The 24,322-nt window shown below is 28.3% G+C and overlaps 1 protein-coding gene across 1 annotated transcript in view; it reads right to left on the bottom strand.

Annotated features, from left to right (window-relative positions):
- Positions 1 to 3,078: 3,078 nt before the first annotated feature.
- LOC117170219 (amyloid beta A4 precursor protein-binding family B member 1-interacting protein) overlaps positions 3,079 to 24,322 on the bottom strand; it is a 75,348-nt gene continuing 54,104 nt past the window's right edge. Inside the window, exons 3-7 of the mRNA XM_033356834.1 lie at positions 15,903 to 16,073; positions 11,608 to 11,763; positions 11,189 to 11,422; positions 9,847 to 11,078; positions 3,079 to 4,772 (exon numbers count right to left, since the gene is read on the bottom strand). Coding sequence (XP_033212725.1) covers positions 3,420 to 4,772; positions 9,847 to 11,078; positions 11,189 to 11,422; positions 11,608 to 11,763; positions 15,903 to 16,073 — 3,146 coding nt within the window. The 3' untranslated portion in view covers positions 3,079 to 3,419. The remainder of the gene's footprint in view (positions 4,773 to 9,846; positions 11,079 to 11,188; positions 11,423 to 11,607; positions 11,764 to 15,902; positions 16,074 to 24,322) is intronic.

The raw sequence follows: 24,322 nt of genomic DNA, 5'->3' as shown, positions 1-24,322 counted from the left end.
CGACGTTTTAAGTCGCTTTCACGCGCGACATTCTATCGTTTTCCTATTGCCTAGAATTTGCCTATCCTCTTTCAATTTCCCTGTATCTGAAAAGTCTGCCTAAAAATCGCCTCTTCAATTGAAGCCTTCGCAGAAATAACGTTGCATCAACAATTCGGTAAATTTCCGTTAAAAAAAATTAAAATAATGAAGCTAAAAGATTTCGATTTCATACAATTTTGAAAAAAATATTTTAATTTTTCATTCGTACACTCTAAAGTTATCAATTATTCATAGAAAAAAGGCTTTCGAAGCTCAAAATTCAAATATTCTCTCTTCAGAAGTAGATTTGATTTGTATATTTTAGGAAAAAGAATGCTCTGGAATTTCGAAAGATATGGATCGATTTTACAGGTTTTAAGATATTTTAAAGGTATTCACTTTTAAAGATTCTAGAAAATTTATTTTCCCGAATTTCAAGAAATATCGTCAGACTTCTTAAAATTTTACGAGACTTAATAACATTTTAGTCGACTTGAAGAGATTTAAATTTATTCTATTTTTTTTATTTTACCCTGAATTCTTATTAATTTATTATAAAATCTTTTAATTCGTCAAAATTCCTTTAAATTTTTTTTAACTTACTTGAATTCTTCTAATATTACACAGCTCTACTTAATTCAATGGATTTATTTATTTTTAAAAGCTTTTATTGAACTAATTCTTTTTTCAAATTCCTTGGTATTTTCAAGAGCTTAAAAAAATGTCAAGAGATTTATAAATATTTTTAAAAATCTGAAATTTGACATTTTTTTTAGACATTACAATACAAATTTCTAATTGTTTTCAATAATTCAATGGGATTTGAAAGGCTTTGAAATATTGTAGAGTTTTTTAAAAGATTCCAAGTCATTTTCAAGAGATTTAAAGAATTTCAAAGAATTTTCAAGGGCTTTAATAATTCCCAGGAATTTTAATATTTTAATGGATTTGAACAAATTTATTCACCAAAAACGAGGGATTTCGTAGCGTTTCAAAGATTTAAAGAGATTTTCAAATACTTTTTACAATTTATTTAAAATTCGCCCTAAATTCTTAATAATAAAAATTCAGGATAAATTTAGAAAATTTCAGAATAAATCAATTTATATTTAAAATAATTCAATTGAATTGGAAAAATGTTAAAAAATCAAAAAAATTCCATCGATTTCTGTAAAACTCGAATGCATTTAGAGGAATTTAAGATAAAGGCGATGAATTCCATACAAATTCAAAAATAATTTAATGAATTAAGTACAATTGAGTGAGTTTAGAAGAATTCAAGTAATTTAAAAAAATAATAAAAAGAATTCCAAAGAATTCAGAGTGAATTCCAACAAAAATGTCAAATCTCTTCAAATCTTTCAAACCCTACTAATTTCTAACACAAGAAGTGACTACAAAACAATTCAAGTTATTTTCAAAAGAATTCAAATGAATTTAAATAATTTTTAAGAATCGAAAAAAAGTTTGATTGATTAAATTAAATTTTAAGTGAATTCAGAAAAATTTAAAAGAAATGAGAAATAATTAGATGAAATTTATAAAAAATCAAGTCGAATTTAAAAAGCAATCAAGTGAATTAAAAAAAAAATAAAAAATATGGAATAATTAATTGAATTGGGTAGAATTGAGTTAATTTAGAAGAATTCAAAATAATTTAGGATCAATTAATAAGAATTTAGGGCGAATTTTAAATGAATTCCAATAAATGTGTTGTAAAAATTCTTTAAAATCTATTAAAATCCCTTACAATTATTTAAATCCTTGGAAATCCCTTGAAATTGCTTAAATCTCTTGAAAATGCCTTGGAATCTTTTGAAATACCCAAAAATATTTCAGTCTTTGAAAGCCTTCAATAAAAAATTTATTTGTAATTTTTTTTAATAAACTAAATAGTTTAAAATTATTTAAACGCCTTAAAATTTTTTAAGCTCTTGAAAATGCCAACGAATTTGAAAAAAATTCTTTAAAATATTTCAAATTATTTGATGATTTTATCAGTTTTAGCTCAGGGTCAATTAAATTAAAACTTTTAAAAATTCAAAAAAATTAATTGAATTAAGTAGAATAAATTTTGAGAAATTCAAGTGAATTAATAAAATTCAAGAGAACTCCAAAGAATTTAGGGTAAATTTTAATAAGAATTCTGAGTGAATTCAAAATCTCTTCAAATCATTAAAACCCTGCAAAAAAACCTCACTTCTCATGAATAAATTATTTAAAATCCACTAAAATATTATAAAATCTCGGGTAATTCTATTATGATATTTTCTGAAATTATCGAAAAACGTATTAAAATACATTGAGAGTTTTGAAATTTCTGAAAATCTTTGAAATGATCGGAAATCTAATCAAATAACGTTAAATCTTTTTTAATATTTTAAAACCTCATACGTCCTGTGAAATCCGTTCCATATCTTCCAGAATTTCTAGAAAATTCTTTATTCTAAAATATTTCAAAAGCTTTAAAATCACTTCAAAATTAATGAAATCTGCTGAAAATTTCTCGGAATCTAATTTTTTGAATGAAACGTGACTAATGTGATCTTTTCATTTGAAAAAGTGACTAATTAGTGACTTGAAAATAGGGTAAAGTATATCAATTTTCAAGAAAAAGTCAATTTTTTACGAAATAGTTACATTTTCAAGAACAAAGTCGAATTTTCATCCAAAAAAGACTCCAGTCGACTTTTGACGATCAAAATATGAATTTTTAACAAAAAATACATTCTTACGTAAAAAATTTAATTTTCAAATGCAAAAAGACGAATTTTTTAAACCAAAAATGATGAATTTTTAACAAAATATTTGAATTTTCTAACAAATAGTTGAATTATTATCCCAAAAAGATTAAATTTGAACTAAAACAGATAAATTTTTAATAAAAAAAAAAAAGACAAACTTTTTTGTTTGAAGTCAAACGTTCATCCACAAAAGATTCCAGTTCATTTTTCAACACCAAAATATAAATTTTCAACAAAAAGTACAACTTCAACAAAACAGTAGAATTTTCATTTTAAAAGTATGACTTTTTAACAAAACAGTTGGAATTTTAATCCAAGAAAGATTAAATTTCTTTAAAAGGAGATGAATTTTCAATAATAAAAAAAAAAAAATTTAAAAGTAGAATTTTCATCCAGCAAAGATTCCAATTCTCTTTTCAACGCCACGTATACAAAATATGTCTTGATCCAACATTATGTCCGCGGAGGCTTCAATTCTTCCTCGTTTCTCTTGACCAAAGTTTAAGCTACAATTTTTTTTAATAATGAATCGGGAAAAGTCGCAAAAGATTTTTGGAAAAAATCTATAAATTCAAAGACGACTCAGTGCTTCCACCAGCTACAAATGCAGCAGTACCATCTCCTCTCGGGATGGGGCTGGACTATCTGCTACTGTCAGTGCATCGCTCTCGTCGTCAATTGTGTGGTTTCCGCTCGCTTCGGCGGCGGAGGTGGTGGTCTTCTTTTGCCCGCGATCGAACTGTTAATATTAATACTTAGACTCTGATCAGCAAATCTGACGGTAGGTTGTCTGGCCGGACTCGAGGCATACTCCACTGGAGCGTTCGGATCCGTGTTGTAGACATTTTCATAGAGATTGTCGCAGCCATAGTGCTCCTGAACCCAGTTGGAAACATTCGTCTCTCGGTAGTCGGCGACAGCGGGTGGAGGATCCCTGAACCCCAGCACCTCGTGAGGCGTGGTTGTGGAATCGAGTTTGCACTTCTGGGCAACCTGCCACTTTTTCCTCATCACCCTCTGAAGGTCCTTCAAGAAGTCGCCGGGCGGCGCCTGATCGGAGGCGGCCAGCTTCTTCGGCGGAGTCAAGACAGTGCTGTCTGATCTTCGCGGAGGCATCGGCTTCCTCTGGGGCAAGGCTGGACTTCCAGGTTCCTGCTGAGGCGGTAAATTGAAGGTGATCTTCTTGCCAGTTCCGGTTTTCGATTTGGGCGAGATTGGCGGCTCCTGGATGGTGACTCGCCTCTGGGACTGGGGACTTGATGAGGCTTTCAGCTCAGCCAAATAGGGCGGAGTTGCATAATGACTCGTGCCTTGCTTCATCGCGCTTCGCCTCACAGTGTCCATGTTGGGATTGGGCCTTATCGACTGCAGACAATTCGGCTGGCCAGCGTAGATCGGCTCGTTTTTCGAGTTTTGCCGCGAAAGGTGCTGACTGACGTGATTCGCGAGTCCGTAGGCTGGTGGCGGGATAAATGGCGGCGGGGATCCGAAGCTGGGCGAACTTGGGGCGTAAGTTGGTGTGCTGCAGTTTGAGTCCGAGTAGGAATTGTGCGGGGAGGAGTTTCTTACGCTGATGGTGTGACCCGGATTGTAGATTTGATTGGTCTGGGTCGGCGAGACGCAGTTTTGATTGATTGGGGAGTTTGTACTCGAGTAAATTGGATTCACGGGCCTTGATGGCACGTGAGTTGGTGTGCTGTTTGGCGAGAGGGAATTCGTGGGAGTGGATTGTTTGGGTTTGGCACGACGAATCGTTCCAGTTTCGCCGCCGACGAGGGGACTTGGCGGTGGAGGCAGAGAGGCTAAACTTAGAGATGAGCCGCTCAGGTCGGGGGAGCTGCACATTGGGAGTTCTCCAGGTGCTGGTGGAGGCGGTAGAGAATCGAGAGAGAGATTTGATCGGAACATCTCGGGTGGTGGTGGAGGTAGAGGCTCGCTGTCTGATTCTATTTCTTCCGAGACCCTGGATGGTGAAGGTGGAGGTGGCAGAGATGTGATGGAGTCCATCTGAAAGAAAAACAGGATAAGGTTAATAAAATAATTTTTAAAATGATCGAGAATGAAGTGTATCTGTTATGGTCACGAAGTTAGTATAAGGAGAACCCATTCCCAGAAATATTGGACCCGTGAATTTGAATTTAGTTAGTTTTAATCTACTCAACTCGTAGCATCTCTTGCGGAAAAATGCGAAACTGAGAACATTTTCGAAATTCCCTGATTTTTTTTCTTGACTAATTTTTCATTTCAAACCATTAATATTCAAATACCAGGATTTTAATCTTGTAATACTTTTTTAATATAGAATATTCTACAAACAGAATAAAAACAGTTTTTCATACACAAATTTATTAATTTAGTTTTTAAAAAAAAAGGTCTTTTCTACTATAAAAGATGGATTTTTAACCTTCAAGTCAGAAGACAAATTTTCCCTATAAAAATTGAATTTTCAAACAAAAAATATGAATTTTTAGGCAAAAAATTAATTTTTAACGAAACTGCTGCATTTTTACCCAACAAAAATGAAATTTCAAACTAAATTTTTTTTTTTTTTACTAAAAAAGCCGAATTTTTAATTAAAAAAGATCAATCTTTAAAAAATGGAAAAGTTGTATTTTCTGTTGAAAAAATGAATTTGAAACAAAAGAAAACAACTATATTCCACTAAACAGTTACACTTTCAACTAGACAAAAAAAGTGATTTCTTAACAAAAGGCTTAAACCTAATCTTTTAAACAAATTAGTTGAATACTCAAACAAAGAAGTGATTTTTAACCAAAAAGTGTCGTTTCCACGTTTAAAAAATTTAATTTCTTCTAAAACAGATCAAGTTTCAAATCAAAAAGATAAATTGTTAGAAAAATAGTTGAATTTTCTGTTGAAAACGATTTGAGTCGAACTTGCACGATTAAAATATTAATTTTTAAACAAGAAATTTTCTACGAAAAAATTGAATTTTCAATCCGAAAAGACGAATTTTTAACTAAAAAGGATGACTTTTTAACAACATTAGTTGAATTCTCTACCAAATAGTAGCATTTTTATAAAAAAAAAGATGAGATGTCTCTTAAGGAAAAATTTTTAATTGCAAATAAAAGTTGAGTTTTCATTTAAAAAAAGATTCAATTTTACTCTGTAGTATCAACAATTGCATTTTTTTAACATAATTTTTAACAAAACAGTTGAATTATCTACCAAATAGTTGCACCTTTATCCGAAAAAGATTAATTTTTTAACCAAAACCGATAAATTTGTAATAAAAAGCGACAAATTTTTTTTATAACTGTAACTTTCATCCAGAAAAAGATTTCAATTCATTTTCAATACCAAAATATAAATTTAAAAAAAAATTAAATTTTCAAGAAAATAGTATAATAGAAACTTCTAACGAAACAGTTGCATTTTTATCCAAGAAAGATGTAATTTTAATTTTAAAATGTAGTCTTTAACTTGTCCCATTTCTTAAATTTTAATCTTACATTATTCAGGTTCGAGATTCTTCGATTCAAAATAAGATTGTTCAATTTTAAACGCTTTCAAATAGAAATTATATAATTTCAACTTCTTTCTTACAAAATTTTCCATTTAAAAGAAAATGTTAATCTAACATTTTTCAATTTGGAACGCCTTTGATTAAAAATAATACAGTTTAAATTCCTTTGAATTGTAAATGCTAAAATTGTCAACTTTGTATTTGGAAAATATTTCATTTTTAACGTTTCAAATTCTTGCTATTTTCGAAATTTTCTTATAATCTTAAATAATTGAAATTTACGATTCCTATATTTAAAATAAAATTATTTCATTTTATAAGCTTTTACTTAGAAATAATACCATTTGGAAAACTTGTATTTAAACGTTTTTCCACAAGAGGCGCTACGAACAATGCCAACTAACTAAATTCAATTAATTTTAGAATTTTGAACTATAGAATAAAAAACTTCATCTAAATAGTTAGATTTTGAACAGAAAAAGATCAATTTTCAACAAAAAGCTAAATTTTTAAATAAAAAAAATTAATTTACCACATAAAAAACCACAAATTTGCAACCAAACAAATTAGTCTTTAACTAAAATTATTCAATTTTCAAATATAATGTTAAATCTTTAACCAGAATAGAGTAATTTCTACCAAAAAGTTCAATTTTCAACAAAATACATGCATTTTCAAAAAAAAATTGTCAACTGAAAATTGGATTGTTAAATTTTCATTTTATAAAAATTAATTTTTAACCAAAAAGATTCATTTTTAACTACAATTATGAAATACTCAATTAGAACAGTTATATTTCTAGCTTGAAAAAAATTTCAAACGAAAAAAATGAATAAAAAATTACAATAAAATAAATAAATTGAATGTAAATAAGTTCAAACTACTGCAATACAAAAATTTGAGTATCTTTTAAAATTTTCGAAAATATTTCGAATCCTAGTATATCTTTTGAAAGTCCTTGAAACTTTTTAAAACACTTGAAAATGCTTATAATTTTTTTTACAATATCCTCAAGTATTTTAAATCCCATTAAATGGCTGAAATCAATATAAATATTTAAAAAAATTTTTTAAATAAACTAAATTATTAAAAATTATTTAAGCGTCTTTAAATTTTGTTAAGCTTTAAAAAATGCATTTATAGAAATTCAAGTGAATAAAAAAGCTTCCAGTGAATTCATAAAATTCAAGAAAATTTAGGATGAATTCCAAATCTCTTCAAATTTTTAAAACCCTACAAAATATCTCACTCCTCATGAATAAATTCTTTAAAATGCACTAAAATATTATAAAATTCGTGATATTCTATTACGATATTTTCTGAAATCATGGAAAAGATGTTAAAAATTCAGTAAATATTTAGATCAAATTAATTCCGATACTAATTTGTTAAATTTCGACTAAAAAAGATCTGTCAAAAATACGATTTTTCAACAAAATACATGCATTTTTTAAAAAAAATAGTTAAATTTCGCACTAAAATAAATAAAATTTTAAATAATCAAATTTAATTTCAATACAACAAAAATTATTTTTCAACAAAAAAAAAAGAATTTTTAACAGACTAGTTTAATTTTCAATCAAAATGATGAATTTTTAATTAAAATCTAAAACCTTTAACCAATACGTTGAATTTTCAATCAAAGTGATGAATTTTGAAGTAAAACATCAATTTTCGATTAAAAAATAAATAGTAAGATTTTCAAATAAGAAAAAATAAATTTAAAACAAAAACGAATTTTTCACAAAATAAAGAATTGCGAACTAAAACATTAATTTTCAATCAACAATCGAATAGTTAAATTTTCAATCAAAATTACGAATTTTGAACTAAAACATCAATTTTCGATTAACAATGGAATAGTTAAATTTTCAGATAAAAGAAAATTAATTTAAAAAAAAACGAACTTTTAACAGAATAGTTTAATTTCCAATCAAAATGATGAATTTTTAACTGAAATTAAAAATCTTTAACCAATACAGTTGAATTTTCAATTAAAGTGATGAATTTTGAAGTAAAAGATCAATTTTCGATTAAAAAAAGAATATTAAAATTTTCAGATAAGAAAAAATAAATTATCAACGAAAAAAAAAGAATTTTTAACAAAATAGTTTAATTTCCAATCAAAATAAAGAATTGTGAACTAAAACATCAATTTACGATCAACAATGGAATAGGTAAATTTACAGACAAGAACAAATTAATTTTTTAATAAAAAAAGACGAATTTTTAACAAAAAAGTTTAATCTTCAATGAAAATTATCAATTTTCACCCAAAAAGACGAAATTTTAACTAAAAGAGAAAAATCTCCAGTTATATAAATATGTAATAATAAAATATTCAATTGGAATAGTTACATTTGCAGTAAAAACAAAATAAAATTAACAAAAACCAAAACAATGTATAAAAGCATAATTACATTTTTGAACAAAGTGATGAATTTTTGACTAAAATCATGAATCTTCAACTAGAATAGTGGGATTTTCAACGAAAAAGATCATTTTTCAAATAAAATGATGAACATTTAACTAGAATACTTGAATTTTTAACGAATAAGAGACATTTCCAAATCAAAAGCTTAATTTTTTACTTAAAAAAGACTATCGATCAACAAAATACATGAATTTTAAACAAGAGTTAAATTTTTTAATAAAACAAAAGGCAAATTTTCAACTAAAAAGGGCCAATTTTCAATCGAAAAGATAGATTTTGAACTGAAAAAGATTTATTTTCGATCAAAAATTTAGTAGTGGAATTTCAAACAAAAAAGGTGAATTTTAAAATGAAATGTTAAATCTTCAACTGGAACAGTTAATTTTTTAATCAAGCAGATTAATTGTCAACCAAAATGTGAATTTTCAATCAAGAAGATCAAATTTCTACTAAAAAAGACGAATGGCCAACAAAATACATGAATTATTAACTACAAAAGATAAATTGTCAACCAAAAATTAATAGCAAAATTTTAGTTACAAAAATTAATATACAAACAAAGAGATAAATTTTAATTAAAGTGACGCAGTATTCAATTCGAATAATTACATTTTCATTTAATAAAATTTAATTTCCAAAAAAAAGAAAAAAAACTGATTTTCAACAAAATAGTTCAAGTGAAAAAATAAATTGTCAGCTAAGGAAAAACAAATTTTCAACAAAAAATCTCAGTTTTCATTTGAAATGATAAACATTAAATAAAAATAATTGTTATCAAAAGAGTTTAACGTTTAACCTATTAATGAAATATTCATAAAAAAAAAGGATTCTGAACAGAAAAAATTCAGTAGTTCACATTTCAACAAAAAAAGATTTTAATTTTTAATCAAAAACATGTTAATTCAACTAAAAAAAGAGGTATTTTCAACAAGAGTTGCCTTTATCCCTGAAAAATATTTTTCTCACAATAAGGGAGAGAAAATATTGCAAAGAAACAGGTGAATTACCAAAAAAATACATGCAGCTTGCAACAAGATACCTGAATTTTCAACTAAAAACAATCAATATTAAACCAAAACCAGAATTTTAAAAATTTTCAGGTTAAAAATGAACAAAATTATATATTTTATTTTTTAAAAAATGCCCTCATAACTCACCATGCATGGCTGGATCGGACTAGTTGGCGTCTTCAATTCCTGACTTTCGCTCCTACTATAATTTAAAGGACTCGATCTCTCTCTAACCGGAGTGCCCGGCGAGGGACTAACCGGAGTGACATTTCCCGACCTGTGATGCCTCTTCAAGGTCCCGGAACCATCGGAATCCGTTCCACTTCTTCGCCGACTGTGTCTCCTCGTCAGAGTCCCCGATCCCGAACTCGTTGGACTCGGACAAGCATCAGGCTCGTCCCTGACAGTCTCGCCAACCTCCTTCAGTTGCCTCGTGATCGAGGTCAGCGGCAGCTTCGGATTCATCGAGGGCTTCCTCTTGATCGTCCCCGTCGGAAACTCGCCACACTCGAATGCAACTTCACAACTGCTGGGCGCCCCATCCGACAAACAGCCACTGGAACTCGAACTACTCGCTCTGCTCAGCCTCCCATCGCTCGTGTAACTCTGTCTCTGATTCTCGTACTGCCTGCCGGTATCTCCATTATGCCTGGTAGTGTCCGTGAATTGTCTCGCATTATCATTCGTCGTGTTGTACTGAGTCTGGTTTTGCGGAATTGCGATAGAACTGACTGAACAAGATCGCGCGTGTGCGAGAAGATCCAGATCTTCTTGCGCGAGTTCATCCACCAAGGTTCTATAATTTTCCATCAATTGTCGACCATACTTGGCCAGTCTGATGCCAACCATCCATCTCTCGAGGGCAGCGTTATCTTCCGCGCAGAGGAACTTGATGTACTTGGTCGATTTGGCTTGCTGGAGTCTGGGATGTTTCACGGCGAAACAGAAATCCGTGGGAGCCTTGTACTTTTTCCGCCAGCCGACACCATAGTAGACTTGGTTCACGTCGAATGTTGCGAGACAGACCAGGTCCCTCGCAGTACGAGCCTTCTCTTTCGGCCAGTAATAGAGACCCGAAGCTCTCAGGATGAAATGATACTTCTTCCAGCCTTTTTTACTGTCGGATTTTAGGTAAAGAGGTCCTTCGACCTCGGGAACACCGACATTGTTGCTAGAGAAAAATTCTTCTAGGAGAATGTTGCGGGAATGATCGTCGTATTCTCCACCACTTCGGTCCGAGGGTCCGAGAAGAAATCGTTCCGGGGTGAGGAATAGTTGTGTCTTGTCCCGCCTCTCGACGAAGAGCAATTTGTTCTTTGAATCTCTGGTCCAGAGAAGTAGGTTCTCCACCAGCAGTTCGTGATCCTCGTAGACCCTCTCTGTTGAAATGAAAGATTATATTTAATTTGGGAGTCGGAAATAAATCTATGATTGGTCTGCAATATACTTTGCTGAATTGCTGATGATAAAAGAAATGAAAGAGACTTGCCCATGAAGAGATCAGGAAGATGCTCGACGACAGCCCACTTGGGGTCCATAGGAACATGGTTTTTGTCAGCAAGTAGTCTGCAAACATGAGCAACACTCATGCCCTCGTCTACGAGCAAACTTTTTCCACTTCCATCGAGAGTGAATGCTTTGATGAAAAGCTTCTGTACGCTCGCCTCTCGCATCTTTTCGAGCGCCAAGCGAATTTTCTCCGCCTTCGCTCGACTAGCGGCATCTGTACAATTCAAAGGGATCTATTTAGTTTCTTACTTTCTTTGGGAATGAGATCAGCGATGATGGGTAAAGGCGCCTTGCCTTGGCTTCAGATCAGGAAGATAGAAGCTTATTTACACTTGGCTTCTTATTTGCAGCTGATGGGCTGGCTTTAACGAACTGGCTAATGAGGCTGATATTACTTACCGACAAGCTGGTGTGATTGCTGTTGAGGGGCTGTGTGCATGGCGGTCTGAGGTGGCTTGTGTCCTGAGCCACTGCTGCTCGCCGAACTCTCGCTTGATAACATCGACACTGTGTCCGAAAACGCGCTGTCATTGTCAGGACTATCAGTGCGCATCCCTGCAAAAACAAAATAGAATTTTTAACAAAATTCAAGAATTTTCAACCAAAAAGTTGAATTTTCAACTGAAAACGAAGAATTCTTAATCACAAAAATATTAACATACTACCAAAATAAGACGAATTTTCAATTAAATTAAAGAACTCTCTAACTAAGACATGAATTTTAAACTAAAATAGAATAGATTTCAAAACATTTTTAACTAAAATTGTGAATCGTCAGCCAAAAAACGCATTTTTAAGAAAGTTATTGAAAGCCCTGGTTGTTTAATTTTTAACCAAAAACATGAATTTTCAAACCAAAAAAAAAAGAACTTTCTACTCACAAAAGACGAATTTTTAAGAAAATAGTTCAATTTTAACAAAAAAATGCGTTTTTACTTGAAAAAGAACTATTTTCGATAAAAAATCAAAGAGGTAAATTTTCAATTGCCAAAGAAATTTTCGAACAAAATAAAATGGAATTTTCAACAAAACAGTTCAATTTACAACCAAAGAAGTGATTAATAATTAAATAAATCTTTGAATCCTCAACCAAAAAATGCATTTTAAAAAAAGTAGTTAAAACCCCAGTAAATAATTTTTATCCAAAAAAATGAATAAAAAAAATTCTACCGAAAAAAACGAATTTTTCACAAAATTCAAGAATTCTCAACCAAAAAGTTGAGTATTCAACTATAAAAAATTATCTATTTACCAAAAAAGATGAATTTTCAATAAAATTCCAGAATTCTCAAACAAAAAGTGGAATTTTCAAGAGACTTTTTTTCAATTTTTAAAAAAGTAGTTCGACTTTAAAACCTAGTTGTTAAATTTCTAATCACAAAGATGAAATTTCAACAAAAAGAATAATATCTTGGTACCTAAAAAGATGAATTTTCAATAATCTTTAAGAATTCTCAACCAAGAAGTTCAATTTTTAACCAAAAAGATGAATTTTTAAACAAAACAAAAAAATGTCTACCGACAGAAAACAAATTTTTAACAAAATAGTTAAATTTAAACAAAAAAATTGAATTTTTACTTAAAAAAGAACAATTTTCGATAAAAAATAGAAGAGGTAAATTTTCAATTACTAAAGTAATTTTTGAACAAAAATGAATTATCAACTATAAAATATCATCTTTTTACCAAAACAGATAAATTTTTAATAAAATACAACAATTTTTAAACAAAAAGTTGAATTTTCAAGACTTTTTTTAATTTTTAAGAAAGTAGTTCGACTTTAAAACCTAGATGTTAAATTTCTAATCACAAAGATTAACTTTCAACAAAAAGAATAATATCTTGGTACCTAAAAAGATCAATTTTCAGGAAAATTTAGGAATTCTCAACCAAGAAGTTGAAGTTTTAACTATAAAAGACCAATTTTTAAACAAAGATTAATTTACTATCAAAAAGACGAATTTTTAACAAAATTCAAGGATTCTGAAAAAAGTCGAATTTTCAACTAAAGAAGAATTTTTTAACATAAATATTAAATTACTAGCAAAAATGACGAATCTTGAATAAAATTCAAGAATTCTTAATCAAAACATAAAATTTTCAACCCAAAACATAAATTTTTTAACAATTTTAGGTTACGCTGATGTTTTACATCGAAAATTGATATTTTCCATATTAATAGATTTAAAAAAATTGATATCTATGGTGACGAATTTAAATGAAACTTCCTCATCTATCAGAAAAATATTTTTTTTCTATTTTTCTGAACATTTTCTAAATTTTCAAAAGTATATAACTTTTTTAATTTTCATCGAAATTGGAATTATTATTTTGATAATTTGCAAGTCTTCCACCCATCTATAAGAAACGTTGACAACATTTTAGAAATTTTTTGTGTTTTTCCTCAAAACTTTTCTAAAGTTTAAAAAAATTCTGCCTAGTTAAACATATTACCTTAAATTATTCCAAATTCATTTTTAACAATTTTGGAAATCTGTTTAAATATTCTCTTAAAATTAATTTTTTTTAAATAAAATCATTTTTAATTTTCTGGAAATCTTAAGAGAATGTTTTTTATTCTTTTAAATCCTTTCCCAATTCTTAAAAATCTTCGAAATTTGTAGTTAGAAATCCGAAAAAATCTATATTTTGTGTCAAATTAGGCCATTTTTTCAGAACTTCTTAATATCTTTTCAAATTACTCGAATTTTTTCTACGAATAGTAGGTGTTCAATATTTGTTTATACATCCAAATTCAAAAATTTTACTTACAAATTAAAACTTTTCAAATTGAACAATTAAAACTGTAAAATTAAAAGTTTCTTGTTTAATTTTCAATATTTGCTTTCTAATTACTGATTTCAAATGAACGGTCAAATGTTTCTAAATATTAAGCAATTGTAGTTATTTTTAAATTATAAAATAAATGTTATTATTATTCACTTGTTAATCCTTAATGTACAGTTAAATTTCAAAAATCATTATAATTTATGTATTCACAGTTGATTAACCAAAAATGTTTTTATTTTCTCCAAAATTATCAATTTCAAACGCTTCTAATTTTTAATTTTTAAGTCTTTAAAAAGGCATTTTGAAATGGAAGATTCTAAAATTACGCTTTGTAAACTAAATTGTATCATGATTAACACATAACAATTCGTCTGATTTTTTTATGTTAAAGTTAAACTTGAACAAATTTGTTTCTGAAAATGTATACAAATTTAATTCAAGGGAGTTTAAAGCAAATTCCATATGAATTGCAAGAAATATTTTAAGATCTCTTGCAATCTTTAAGACCCTACGAAATCCCTCATTTCTTGTAAATAAATTCTTTGAAATTCACTACAATATTATAAAATTACGTAAAATTACATGAAACCTTGGAACATTTTTAAATATCCTAAAATATTTCTACCATTAAAATCTTTTCAAACTATTGGATTAAGTAAAAAAATTCTGGGATTTGTTTAAAATTTCCTAAAATATTTAAAATTCTCTGATATCTTTTGAAGTTCCTTGCAACTTTTGAAAGCTCTTGTAAATTCCTGGGAATGTTTCAAAATACTCTAAAACATTTCAAATCCCTCGAAATGCCATTAAATAACTGAAATCAATTAAAAATTAATTGAAATCTTTAAAAAACGGAAAATATTTCAAATTCTTTAAAAACTTTAAAAATTCCTAGTAATTTTTTGCGGATTGTGATAATTTCTTGATATATTTCAAATCACCTGGTCCTCAAAATCAATTAGATGAAAACTAAAAAAAAATTTAATCCATTAAATTTAATAGAATTGATTCATTTTAGAAGAATTTCACTTTAAAAAATTGGAAAGAATTCCAAGGAATTAAAAAAATTCAGGATAAATGAAATAAGAATTCAGTGTGAATTTTAAAAAATAATTTAAAATCTCTTCAAATCTTAGAAACTCTACGAAGTACTTCACTTGTTTTGAATAAATTTTTTGAAATCCACTAAAATATTATTAACTCCCGTGAAATTTGGTGAAATCCTGGAAAACTTATTGAAATACCTTGAGAGCTTTAGAAAAATCCAATACAATAATTGAAATTCTAAGAAACGTTATAAAATCCCGTAATATCTTTTAAAATATATCTTCCGAACCTATAGAAAATTCTTGATTTTAAAATATTTCGAACGCTTTGAAATCCGTTCAAATGATTGTAATCAACAAAAAATTCCTTAGAATCTTTTAAAATTTCTTGAATTATTAACAAGTTCTTTGAAATATTTTTTTAATCCTATTTAAATATTTAAAAGCTCTTGAAAAATTCTTTACAGATTTTGAACACACCCGAAAATCTTGAAAATCAGTTCAGATTATTGAAATCAATAACAAATTTATCGGAATCTTTCAAAGTACGCTGAAATATTTCAAAATAATTCAAGACAATTCAGAAATAGTTATTATTGAAAGAAAAGTGACAAGAGTGAATATCTTAAAACAGAGACTGCATTTTTTACAGTTATTTCTTATAGAAATTCCCTGATTTTTAGTATTTTTTCTCAAAATCCCTGACTCTTGGAAGCTGCGATAATATTATAATATTTTATTTTTAAGTACCATTTTAAGCCGCATACAGTTCACAGTGTGCATGTACAATTATACACTGATGCACGTATTTCCTCGAAGTGTGTTATACAAAATATAAATAAAATCGAGGTTACTCACCTCCTTCATTTTTTCCAATCTCTGTATTTTCTCCGGGATTGATCCTCGTGCTACCCGGGCGTCCTTGTCTCTGAGAGTCGGACACGGGCGTTGCAGCAATATCCCCGTCGCATCGTCTCTCCAATGCACAGAGTTCTCCAAGGATGGCGTCCAGATCGACATCTTGTGAATCTGTAACAAAAATAAAAAATCGAATTATAAGAAGTGTCTTCTTGCCAAAGTCTGATTTACATTTAGAGAGCCAAGCAAAGTACCATAATTCCAAAGCAATAACTCTCATCGACAGTTGGACATTAAACGAAGAGCCTTAATAATTCATAGTAGACTGAATCACTCTTTTGAAAAATATGTTTTTCATCAAATAAAAGTTCAAGGAAAACAAATACTTTTATGTAGACTAAAAATAAAAATTAAATAGAGAATTCAGGGTGGCTTTTTTCAATAAAAAAAAAAATTCCCGGTCATTTCAAGGGTTCGCAAATATTTTTCACGGTCAATAAAATTAACAAATTAAAACTCTAAAGCTAAACATTTTTCCATTAGCAGTTATAAAAAATAAACTACCAATTAGAGCACTCAAAATGGAACTCTTGAATTTTAAAGTTTTGAAATTAAAGTTTTTAAGTTTTTTACTTCAACAATTCTGCATTCAGCTGCTCAATAATTTACACGTGAAAAATTCAAAGTACTGACACTTTTCTATTTAACATTTTTTTTTGAGATGCAGATAAACTGGAATATTGAGAATTTTTTAACTTTTGAACGTTAATTAGATCAAAGATTCAAATAATTCTAAAAATTGAAATCCACGTTATCATTTGCAATGCTCTAAATTAAAGAAACAATAAACTTAAAAATTCTCAAAATGAGATTATTTTAAAGAATTTTAAGCCAGAAACTTGAAAAATTAATATTTTTTAACTAAACACTCCTTAAATTAGAAGTTAAGTCATTTCCATGTTAAATAGTTTCAACGACCTTGAGAAGCTTCAAAATGTTATTTCAAAATCGTGACAAAATTAGAAGTGTTTTTAAAATTTATTCCACTTTGTTCCACCTGCAATTTTTAAAAATCTTTAAAAATCTTTCTGAATATTCTTTTTAAATAATATTCCAAAATGAAAGATTATTTCCAATTTTCCTAGAAATCTTACAAAAATGTTTTTATTTTTTTATACCTTACACAATGCTTAAAGTTCCTATTTTTTTTAAATCTGCAAAAAACCTACATTTTATTTTAAATCAGGATGTGTCTATTTGCACCGAAATTTTGGACCGAATAGCCAAATTTTATCGGTACACACTTTGTTTAAATTATTTGAAATAATTTCAAGTTTTAAATTAATTTTGAATCTTTACAAAACTACTAATACCTCTTAAAATTACCCTATTTTTTTACAAATAATAAGTGTTCAATTGCTATTAACAAACCAAAATTGAACAATTTTAATTAGAAATTAATCACTGTTTAAACAGAACATTTAAAATTATAACGTTCAAAGTTTAAAAGCACTTCGAATTTTTAAAGATTCAAAGCTTTCTACGTCAAACAATTTATTTTAAAATTGTTTACTATTAAATGTTTGGTTGCAATTCATTCGTCTTAAATAAAAATTCAAACATTACAAAATATTCAATGATTATTCCTTTTTTTTAATGATAAATTTCAAATTAAATAGATTAGAAATGGAATATCATAGGCTCAAACAATATTTTTAGTTTCATGAAAGCTTTTAATTACAAATACATTATTATGAAGTTATATTTAAGTTAAAAATAGTTTATAAAGTTTAAATCCGACGTTTACATTTTTTAAAGACTAAGACTTTCGAATTGAAACGTTTTAATTTTTAACGTCAAAATCTAGTAATACTTAATTTTGAACGGATTTCGAATGGTTTTGTCGAATAAATGATTGTTTCCTTTTAATACTTCAAGTACAGATTCATGAAAAAAAATTATTTATATTTAATGTTGATAAAATTGAAATGTTTTTTACGAAAATTTTTGAACTTCAAACGCTTTTAATTTTAAATAGTTTAAATCCTCAAGCCTGCATTGTAAAATTCTTTAAATTAAAAATCAAAATCTAAAATGGACAATTTTTTAAGTAAAAGATTTTTAAACTACGAATTATAAACTGAATGATGTCATAATTGAAAAAGTTAACAATTCAAGTAATTATTTTTAAATCCTTTGAAATCGAACTTGGACAGATTTTTCTTCTAAATACAGTCAAACCTGGATTTAATATCAATTTTGGGGCTGGCCGCACATCCCCCCACATCTGCTCTCGTCAATCCAAGCCACGCGACGGTAGTTCTCGGAAATGCTAAATTCAGGTTCAACTGTATTTGTAAAATTGCCGGTCAAAAAATAAATTGACTGCCATTTCGCGATTTTTTTCCGTCTCAAAACACTCCAGGTCAGTTCTCAGTCCAACGGACACCCTGCAATTTTATTAAAAATTCCTTTGATGAAAATACTGAAGCTTTTAAAAACTTCAGAATTTAATAAAATTATGAAAACATATTTAATTAATTTTCACAAAGTCCTCTCTAGCTATTTGTGCCTATACAATACGACGGAAAATTAAATTTGTCTCAGGAAATTCCCTCTTATGGGAATTTCAGAACAGACTCTATAACTATCACACTGTGTTAGTTAAATACTACAGAAGCCGAGGCACAAGTTGGTTGCGATAATTAACGAAATTAGCGCGAATTCTAGTGGTTAATGGCCGCCCACGCAGTTTACGGAAACGCGTAGCAATTTCTCTTCCATCTTGAAAGCACCAAATGTGTAACTTACGTGTGAAATAATTATACAATTTAATTATTGTTTGTAAATGAGTTAGGGAACCAAGTATCACATTTTATTAGCATTTTCACTTTTTTTTGTTTTGTTAAATCAAAAACGAGATTGTGTGACAAATTATATGTCGGCTAATAACAGTTATAATTTTTGAAATACGATTTTATAACGAGAACCGTCTGTAGAGACGTTAAGGATCCAAGAGTGCTACCAATGAACCAATAAATCTACTTTAGCGCTTGACATGACCCGTAAAATAAATTTGTGTGATTCGCTGAGCGAAGGCGTAACATTCTTGCAAGTTCGACGAGGAGGACGAGACCCTTGCAATATGTGTGGGTTTTCAACTGTGAAATGTGATGTATATTCAGATATTCAAATGCAAATTTATGCATATAAAGCGAGCACTTACGAGCCTAAGACACTTTACTCCAGAAAAAATTGAGAAAAATGTTATAAAAACTACACTAAAAAAATTGTATTGGCTCACTAATCAACTTCACATATTTAAAATCCAGGGTGTTTACTCAATATTAAAACAATAATGAAATAATGCTAGAAACGTAATTAATAATTTCTTGAATTAGTCTCTAAACTCCATGAATTTGAATAAAAATTCAAACTCATTTGTATTTTATCTACTTAAAATATAGTGCATATTTAGGTGAAATAATGTCAACACTATATTAAATATAATTTTAACTGGTTCAAATTTCTAACTTTTCATGTAGAAATTTGAATTTTCAAACAGATAGATGAATTTTTAACCAAACAGTCGAATTTTCTACCAAAAAGAAGATTTTTCTAAAAAATACGTTACTTCTCAATCGAACAGTTGAATTTTCAACAGAAAGGGATCAATTTTCAAACAAATAAATGAATTTTGAACTAAAAAAAATCAAATTTCAATCAAAAATATAATAGTTAAATTTTTAGTTGAAAACATTATTTTTCCAACAACAAAGAAAAACAGATTTATTTTTAAAACAAATTTAATTTATCTTCTAAAAAAGTACATTTATTTTCAAGAAAAAAGATTAATTTTTAACTAAAATGATGAATATTTAAATGTAATACCTGAATTTTCAAGCAAAGAAAATTAATTTTCAAACAAGACGATTAATGTTCAAATAGTAAGATTAATTTTCTACAAAAAAAAATATATTTTTGAAAAAAAATATATGAATTTTTAACAAAAAAGTTGCATTTTCAAATTAAAAATGCCAATTCGCAACGAAATAGTTAAATTTTCGACCAAGCTAATTAATTTCCGACTGAAATGATGAATCTTCATCTGGTGTAGATGAATTTTAAACGAAAATATAAGTTTTGAGAAAAGAGTTTAATTTTGAACCAAGCAGTCTTATTTTCAACCAAGAAGATTAATTTTCTACCACAAAGACGATTTTTCAACAAAACACATGGATTTTTAACGAAATATTTGCATTATCAAATACAAAAAGACAATTTTTCAAGCAAATAGTGGAATTTTAAACTAAACAGATTAAGTTTTAATCAGAAATGAAATAGAATATCCATTTTTGCCAATGAAGCAGAATTTTAAAGAAAATACATGAATTTAAAATTTTAAAAATAAATGGTCAAACAACGATTAAATAGTTAAATTTGCAGTAAAAAAAATTGATTTTCCTTTAAAACGTCGAGTTTTCAAATAAGCGATGAATCTTCCACTGGAATAGTTGATTTTGAAACCAAAAACATGACATTTTAACTAAAATTATGAGTCTTTAACGAGAATAATGAAATTTCCAACAAAAGGATTATTTTTCATCACAGGAGACTGATTTCTACCAAAAAAGGAAACAAATTTCAACTAATGATAATTTTTAACCAAATATTTGAATTTTCAACTAAAACCGACCCTGAAAATTCCAGGTTTTCCAAGTATATAGAAATTCCCTGAAAATTTCAGGTTTTCTAGATAGTCTAGACATCCTGAAATTACTAATTTTAATGCGTTCCTGCCTGCTCAAATTTTTCTTGCCTTGATAAGGGCTGTATAAGTGCCGAAACGTTGGTGAAGATTTTTTACAAACGTTTTTTTGTTGTAATTTGATAATAATAAAAAAATAAAAGGCGAAAGAAGTAAAAAGCAAAGGAGAAGAAAGGGGATTTGGTTGGTTGTCTTACTTTTCTTTTTTTATTTTTGTTTGAAAAATAATTTTTTTATTTTCTTTCTTAGGAAACTTTTGATCTTTTTTCAAATTAAAACATAAACATTTTATGATGGTTATCCAAATTCGGTCGTTGGATTTTTGGTTTTATTTTCAGGAATTCTACAAATTGAATCGATTATTGGGCGTGAAATAGGACTTTAAATTTTATTTTAATCGCATTTAAATTAAAAAATTTTAATTGCTAATTGTATTCGGAATTTGAATGACAATCTTTCACTTAATGCTTCATTATCTTGATATTTGAATATTGAGTGATTAGAAAGCGAAATACATAGAAAATTGAAGATTCAAATTTCTAGGAAAAATCTCGACTTTGAACCAGAGGGCATCATGAGGACAAAAATGAAGCACGGTGCATCGGAATCGGATTTTCCGTCACGTAAAATTACGCTTGGATGACGAGTTTTGAATGGAATGCAAGATACATTCAGGCAACTGTCCTACACTGCACACCGATGATACGTCAAACTCTGTAGAAGCCAATCATGTCGCAAGCGTGGAAAATGAGGCAAATAAAACACAATTTTCCTGGAACGAAACTAGTTTACTATAATTATAGAAATTATTCACGATTATCTACTTCTATAACTATTCCGAATTCCAATAAGTTATCACTAATTCACATTTTTTATATAATCTCAAAAGCTGAAAGACAAATTAGCATACAATAATTTCCCAGCCGCGAATTTTATAGTCGAAAATCGTAAGCTTATGACAAGGTGCAATTGTACCTTTCACAATTGTTTCCTACCCATATACGGAAAATAGCAAAGCGTCCAAAGTAACTCTTCCGCTTAACTTTTAAGGAGTCTCTTGCAAAAGTAAGGAAACTGAAGACTAAGTAGGTTGCATGTAAGTTCTATATCTTTGTCTAAAATGATGTTTTCTCCAGTTTACAAAACAAGGAAACTTTTAAATATTCAAATAAATTATTTATTATTGAGGCTCTAGTACTCTATTATGAAAATTGCTGAATAAACCATTTTTATATGTTTTTAATCGTTTTCATTATCCTTACTTTTAATGTAAATCGGAAAAATTTATAAATATTAAGAGTTCTACACATTTCTTGAATGAACTTTCCTGAAATTCTTTGGAATCTTTTGAAATAACGTATAACCTTTAAAATCCGACGAAATCCTTCTAAATCCCTCAGAATAAAATGTAATTTATTCCCCAAAATTTCTATAGAAATTCGTTGAAACCCCTTAAAATCGTTAAAATCCATAAAAATAAGTAGAAATCATTTAAAATTCCTTGAACATAACTTAACTAAATATTATTCATTACATTTCCCTGAAAAAAAAAACATTTAAATAAAATGCACCTTGGCGTTCACGTCCCTGGATTTTTATTTTCAACAGTAAAAACATAAAATATTTAAAAATCCATAATGTCAAATTTTTAAATATTAACAAATCTGAAAAAATTGTTGAAAGAAGTTAAATAATTTGAGAAATGATTAATTCTAGTTTCATGGATTTCAATACTTGTTACTTATCTGGAGATCATAACTTTTTTCATAAATATTGCTTGTCACATATTGTTCAATTGTTTAATATTACAAAATGAAAATTGTTTAAAATTATAATAAACGTTAAGCTCAAAGAATTAACTATGAACATTTTCAAACCAAACCCTGCGGAATGAAATAATTTTAGATAAACAGTTTTTATAATTTTTAAATTTTAGGTTAAAAAAATTCAGTTTTATTTTGTTTTTAAAAATAAGCTTATTTTTCTTCATTTAAGAAAAAGTATAAGGTAAATAAGTTTGCATTAATTTTGATAAATTTTAAATTAATTAAATATTATATGGAATGTTTATATTTAAAAAAAGAATATTTCGCATCAATTAACGTCAACTACAACTGCGCCTAATATTGGCCGAACTGTTAAAAACTTGTTTTTGGAAATTGTTTAAATTCAAAAACTAATTAAATTTGAGTACAATTGAAAAACGTCATTAAGATGAGTTGTAAATCTCGTTTCATGTTTGAATTTTTCTCCTAATCGAACAATTTCTTGGGTTTTTTCTTAAATATATTAATTAGGATCGTGAAATTAAATTGTGTAATTTTTTTTTTAAATTTTGTAGAATATATTATATTCATTCACATATTGTCTAATTGGAAATTAGTTAAAATGCCTACAGAATTAAATTGAAAAATAAAATTCTTTCTTTAGCTCAAAACTCTTGGGAAAAAGGCAATGATCGTTTTATTTACTTTTAATTAATAAAAAATGCTGTGTTCCTTGCATTACTCCTAAGAACAAAATTATTTTAATTTTAGCACTTTTTACACCATTTCAGCAACCTTTAAGTGATTCCAAAGTCGGGTAATAATTGCTGTAATATGTCTAACATAATGATAATCGTTTAGTTTGAAATTAGTCAAATTAAGAAAAACTTTCACTACTTTCTGTTTCTATCTAATTTTGAATGGAGTAACTTTGTACATCTAAAACGAACAATAGTATTTCAAAATATCGTATATTTAAAGAGAAAACGGAAAGACGGGTAAATTTTTAGAAAAAAAGGGGAATTTGAAAAAAGGGAAAACATGAGGGAAAGACTATGAACCCTGCTATTATAGTATTGCTATATCCACAGTAATTTATAGAATTTCTTTTCAAGTTCAATGATCTATATACAAATTAAAACAAAGGCAAATGAAAAGACTTAAAGGTAATTGCGATTACTTAACCGAGCATATTATCTGAAACATGAAATGATCACATACTGCGAAAGAACGTGACAGTTCGTGTTCTTCTGGTGTTATTTTCTGATTAAAAGTGTACAACCGGTCATTTGTCACAATCATAATTTACTTGTCATTTGTCTCCTTATATTTTTGTTTCGCAATTCCCACTTCACGTGCAAATAATAAAAATTATTTACATTGTTATACATATTATATTAATAATGTCTGATATCAAAAGGTGCAAACGTATCAATTTTGAAAAATGATCTAGCCTCTATTGTTGCACGCATTAAAGCATATATCTTTCATTCAATTTGTTTAAACATCCCACGCTTTCTGTAATGATCGTTTTACCTGTTACCACATTTTTGTGAAGAACATTGCAAACTTTCTAAAGCACTTAGGGCACAGTAATATAACGAACCTGAAGTATTGTTAGAAGAAAGGATCTAAAGTCGAAAACATAATTTTTCAAAAACAAAACTTTCTCTCCTTATACTTCAACAAATATTTAATTAAAAACTTCATTAGAAATTTAATTCATCCATATTTGTCAAATAACGTCCTTTAGCTCGAGTGAAGAGTTGTCTTCACGGTTATTTCAAACAGTAATTGTCCTATGATGTATAATAAATTTATCAATGTCCAGTACATTAAATATAAGTATCGCAATTGCATCGACTACATTCAAACTCCTCGGCATT

The sequence above is a fragment of the Belonocnema kinseyi genome, chromosome 3 (genome assembly GCF_010883055.1).
Source record: "Belonocnema kinseyi isolate 2016_QV_RU_SX_M_011 chromosome 3, B_treatae_v1, whole genome shotgun sequence".
In the NCBI taxonomy this organism is placed as follows: Eukaryota; Metazoa; Arthropoda; class Insecta; order Hymenoptera; family Cynipidae; genus Belonocnema; species Belonocnema kinseyi.
This window is presented reverse-complemented; position numbering and strand designations above follow the sequence as displayed.